This window comes from Sorghum bicolor, chromosome 9 (assembly GCF_000003195.3).
Source record: "Sorghum bicolor cultivar BTx623 chromosome 9, Sorghum_bicolor_NCBIv3, whole genome shotgun sequence".
NCBI classification, from domain to species: Eukaryota; Viridiplantae; Streptophyta; class Magnoliopsida; order Poales; family Poaceae; genus Sorghum; species Sorghum bicolor.
This window is the reverse complement of record NC_012878.2, coordinates 51,284,567-51,288,887: the sequence shown is the minus strand read 5'-3', so window position 1 is coordinate 51,288,887 and position 4,321 is coordinate 51,284,567. Positions and strand designations below refer to the sequence as shown.

At 52.2% G+C, this 4,321-nt stretch overlaps 1 protein-coding gene across 1 annotated transcript; it reads right to left on the bottom strand.

Moving 5' to 3' along the window:
• On the bottom strand, nt 1,462-3,971 carry LOC8061737 (cytochrome P450 94C1). The gene has a single exon (XM_002439835.2). It carries the CDS (start codon nt 3,725-3,727, stop codon nt 2,120-2,122), a length of 1,608 nt encoding a protein of 535 aa, XP_002439880.2. The 5' UTR covers nt 3,728-3,971; the 3' UTR covers nt 1,462-2,119.

Here is a 4,321-nt window from a genome sequence, read left to right as displayed (position 1 = left end):
ATTCAAGCATCAATTCACAGAGGCACAGAGCATTCGAGTCGGTGCCCAACTAATTTATGCCCTGAACCGCAACAAGACAGATCGATACAAACGAATGTGGTACCCGACACATGAGTGAGCTAGGATTCAATAATGATTTTGTTCCTCGACGCTTTATTCCCCAGCTAAAGAAAACGTGCACATTTAGCAAACGGGCTGTGGGGATGAACGACGGTTGGAGGGAGCATGCACATGGCCGTCATCATATTATGCCAACTATCAGTTGGCAAGAGAGTTTGTGAGAAAAAAACTCCATGGTACTTAAAAAGGTACTAGGATCGATCCAACAGTAGTACCAGCCCCACACATGAGGCCCGGACGCCCAGGAGCATGTGCACTGTTTCCCTTCCGGCTCTGGCTCATGCATAGGATCCGGCAAGCATTTTTTCTTCCCATTTTCCTATTTTTGGATCCAAATAACCACATGCATGTCTCCACATCAGTTTTTTCTAGATCTCCAGCTCTTTCCTTAGAGGGCGACCATAGTTTCTCTTAATTTGTTTTTGTAATTCAGACAGTAGTCTCCTCTCCTTCTCCATGTTGACTTTTAAGCTGAAACAAAAAAAAGTTTCAACAAGGGTTCATATTTCAGATTATGTTAGTTTGAGTATGAAGATATGTTCTTTTGGTCTTTGAAGATATATATTAGGATAGAGGGAGTATCTATTTTTTGACACGTATGCAATGTGAGATTGTTAAGCTAAGTCAAATAAGAACCTACAATACGGTGCTCAGCTGAAACTGAAATACCAGTTCTGTTCCACGTCACATGCACCAATTAGTCTAGTGCTTGTATGAATTGTAAGAAAATTAGACCCTATGGGCCATGAGGTTTGATTTTGTTGTCTGATGAATAACATGACCATTTAGATTAATGATGTTTGCTAGTATATAAGGTATAGTTCAAATGAATGTAAAGTGAACTTGGACTTAGGCAATGCGGTGGTCTAGAGGTAAAGTTTTTTCTGGCCTTAGGCACGTGCTCTTATCCTCCCACTTATTAGATTTGTATTGAAAAATGTACAAACGCATATCTCAATGCAACCTCAAGCAAGATATTAGAAGACACATGGAAGACCTATAAGTGTTACTAAAAGTCCAAAACACAAGATAGAAAGAAGCCTGAATGAAGGCACACGAAGAAATGATGTTCATTGCACACTTTCTCTGTGCGTCGAATAGGTCCGGTGACAAACAAGGTGATGCACTGTTTAGCGGCCGACTGCAATAGGGCAATCGGATTGCTCCTGCAAGGAGCTGAGGAGAATCGGAACACAAGGTGCCGGTGAATGGAGAAGCACATCGCTATGTGGATGGCTCTTGATTGCGCATGAGACTGATAGTCCAGGGCAGATTGCTCCTGCGATAGCTCGACAGCACCATTGCAAATTGCATGCTATTTTTAGCAATGGGATTTCAGTGTAAATCAAACTTAGTTAATTTTTTTTTATTTTGTCCGAAACACATTACAAATTGCATGCTTACACCACATTTTCACCACTTTGAACACACCCTGGACACTATGAACACCTCTCGAAGACAGGACAACAAACCCATAATATTGGACGGGTAGCTACACTGAGTCAAAAACTGGAACATGGTGTGGATAGGTTTCCACCGTAAAAATCTATCCAACGAGCTGAGCTGGAATAAAGAATATATCAACTGCATGCATTTTTCTAATTCGCTGCCCGACCACCTTGCAATAATTCAAGTTCCCTAGGAAGCTACAACATCTAGATGTGCATGCATTCTGCAACTTTGAATCTGCAAAATTTTCTTTTCGACAATTCTGCTTTGAAAGTTGGAAAGAATAGCACACATGCTGACATGCAGAGGCGACTTTACGCCGCCCCCTTTTTATGCATGTGCCAGAACTAGTGCCGTCCGTCGGGCATCGGATTAGACGACTAATCCCTTCCTCCGCCTGTGCCATGACCAGATGACCCTTATCGGAGGAATCTTCAGACTCCAGTGGAGGCCAAGAACCAAACTGTGTCGTCGTCGCGATTCGCGAATACAAGTCACGAAGGGGAAGAACACGACGAACAAATCGTGCGTGCATGGTGCCGTGGTGACGTTATCTTGGTGGTCGTCGGAGCTCGCTGACACGAGCTCTCGCTCGCCGCCGCACTCTGACAGGCACGCCCCCGGCGAATGTGGCGGTAAGGCCTGGCGCGAACTTTGGCCGGTGGGAGCTCCGGCCGACCGCCTCTATGTCGAAGCTCTGCACGACGGAGACGATGACGGACTTCATCTCCATGATGGCGAGCTCCCTGCCGATGCAGACGCGCACGCCGCCCTGGAACACTGGGTACCGGTAGGGGCTCTCCGGCACGAACCGGCCGTCGTGGAGCCAGCGGTCCGGCCGGAACTCGGCGCAGTCGGGGCCCCACACGGACTCCATGCGGCCCATGGCGTAGGCGTGGTAGGTCACCCGGGTGCCCCTGGCGACGAACGTGCCGTCAGGGAGCATGTCGTCGCCGGCCGCGAACTTGGAGTCGAACTGCACCGGCGGGAACAGCCGCATGCACTCGTGCAGCGCCGCGTGCACGTAGTGCATGTCCTTGAGCTTCTCCGAGCTGGCGGCGGCGTGGCCGTCTCTGTCGTCGTCTCCGGCGACGCGCGAGACTTCGTCCCGGATCGCGGTGGCCACGTCGGGGTGGTCGGAGAGCAGCAAGAAGAAGGCGGTGAGAGCCGAGGCGACGGTGTCGCGGCCGGCCAGCATGAAGCTCACGACGATGTCCCGGAGGTACTTGTCGTCGTTGATGGAGCCCATGAAGCGCGACAGGAGGTCGTCGCCCGAGGCGGCGGTGCCGAGCTTCCGGCGCTGCCGGATGACCTCAGCGGCGAGCGTGTCGACGAGGCGGATGGCGTCGCGGAGCTCCCGCTCCTCCCCGACGTTGAGTAGCCGCTTCAGCTTCCAGAGCACGTGCATGGGCGCCGTCGCGCGTCGTGCGGAGAGCATCGACGCCGTGTCGAACGCGTCGGCGAACGCCGACATGGGCAGCGAGAGCTCCAGGCAGCCGGGATCGAGGCCGAACGAGATCCTGCATATGCAGTCGAAGGCGAAGCGGCGGAACACGTCCTGGAGGTCCAGCAGCCTGTCGCCGCTGCTGTCTCCGTCGCCGGCTGCAGAGTAGAGCAGAGGAATGAGTCGGCACCGGAGCTCGGAGGCCACGACGCCGGCCGCGAAGCAGCGCAGCGCTGGGGACGCGAGCTCGGCGGCGGCGAGCTTGCGCTGGAAGAGCCAGGAGTCGCCGTCGACGTTGAATATCCCGCGGCCGAGGAAGTCGGCGAGGATGGCCGAGAAGGGGGCGCCCTTGGGGTAGTTGTCGAAGCGGCCGCGCAGCATGTGGTCGACGGTGGGCGGGTTGGCGGTGAGCACGTTTCCGAGCACGTGCACGTGCACGGTCCGCCCGGGCGCGCGGCGCAGCAGGTGAGCGTACCAGTCGCAGAGGTTGTCGAACTCGGCTGCCCACGACGCCGTCACGTACGCCTCGCACACCGCGCACGCGCACCACCACGGCGGGCGGAGCCGCAGCAAGGCCAGGAGGACGGCTAGGGCGACGGTGCACGCGGCCGACGTGAAGAAGACGGCGGCCACCGCCTGCGGCTGCAAGGAGCTCGGCAGGCGGGCTGCTTGAGCTGCCACGTACAACGTGGTTGCATATGCATATGCGACCATGATGAAGAACAGCCTCCGTCCCTTAATTGGGCTTCTCCTCGATGGCTCCGCGTTTTCGCCCGCGCGCGTGCCTTTGAGAGCCTCTATAAGGTGCTTCACGTCTGTGATGAGTGAGCTTGCTTTGTGCTGTGGCAATCTCAGAGCACACAGCGTTTTATACACGATATAGCAGACATTTTAAATAAAACTGTTAAATTATACAAGGAGAGTGTACTGCATCATACAATATAGTACGTGCCAGAACTTGTACGGTTATTCCCCTATTCTATGGTTTACTTTGGACCCTTGCTTCCATTAACCTTTCATGCCCATTCTCTCCTCCCCTTTAGCATAGTTTTCTTTTTATTTTTCTTTCTTTCTTTCTTCTTTTTTTTTGCTTCTGAAGTTCTTGCAACAGCTTCATCAAAACGAGTTGCCGAATCAGCTAGCCATTTAGTAGTGTTTATCTAAAAACGAACTGTCAAATCAGCCAGTCATTTAACAATGTTTATCTCTCACAACAAATCTGCGAAAAATACTTTTCGCCATATATTTTCAGCAAAGCAAACAACCCCATAGGACTTTATGTTATTCAAGATCATTTAAGGGCTCAAA

Excerpts from the sequence above, each read along its gene's own strand:
- LOC8061737 (XM_002439835.2), bottom strand. The coding sequence starts at position 3,727 with ATGGTCGCATATGCATATGCAACCACGTTGTACGTGGCAGCTCAAGCA.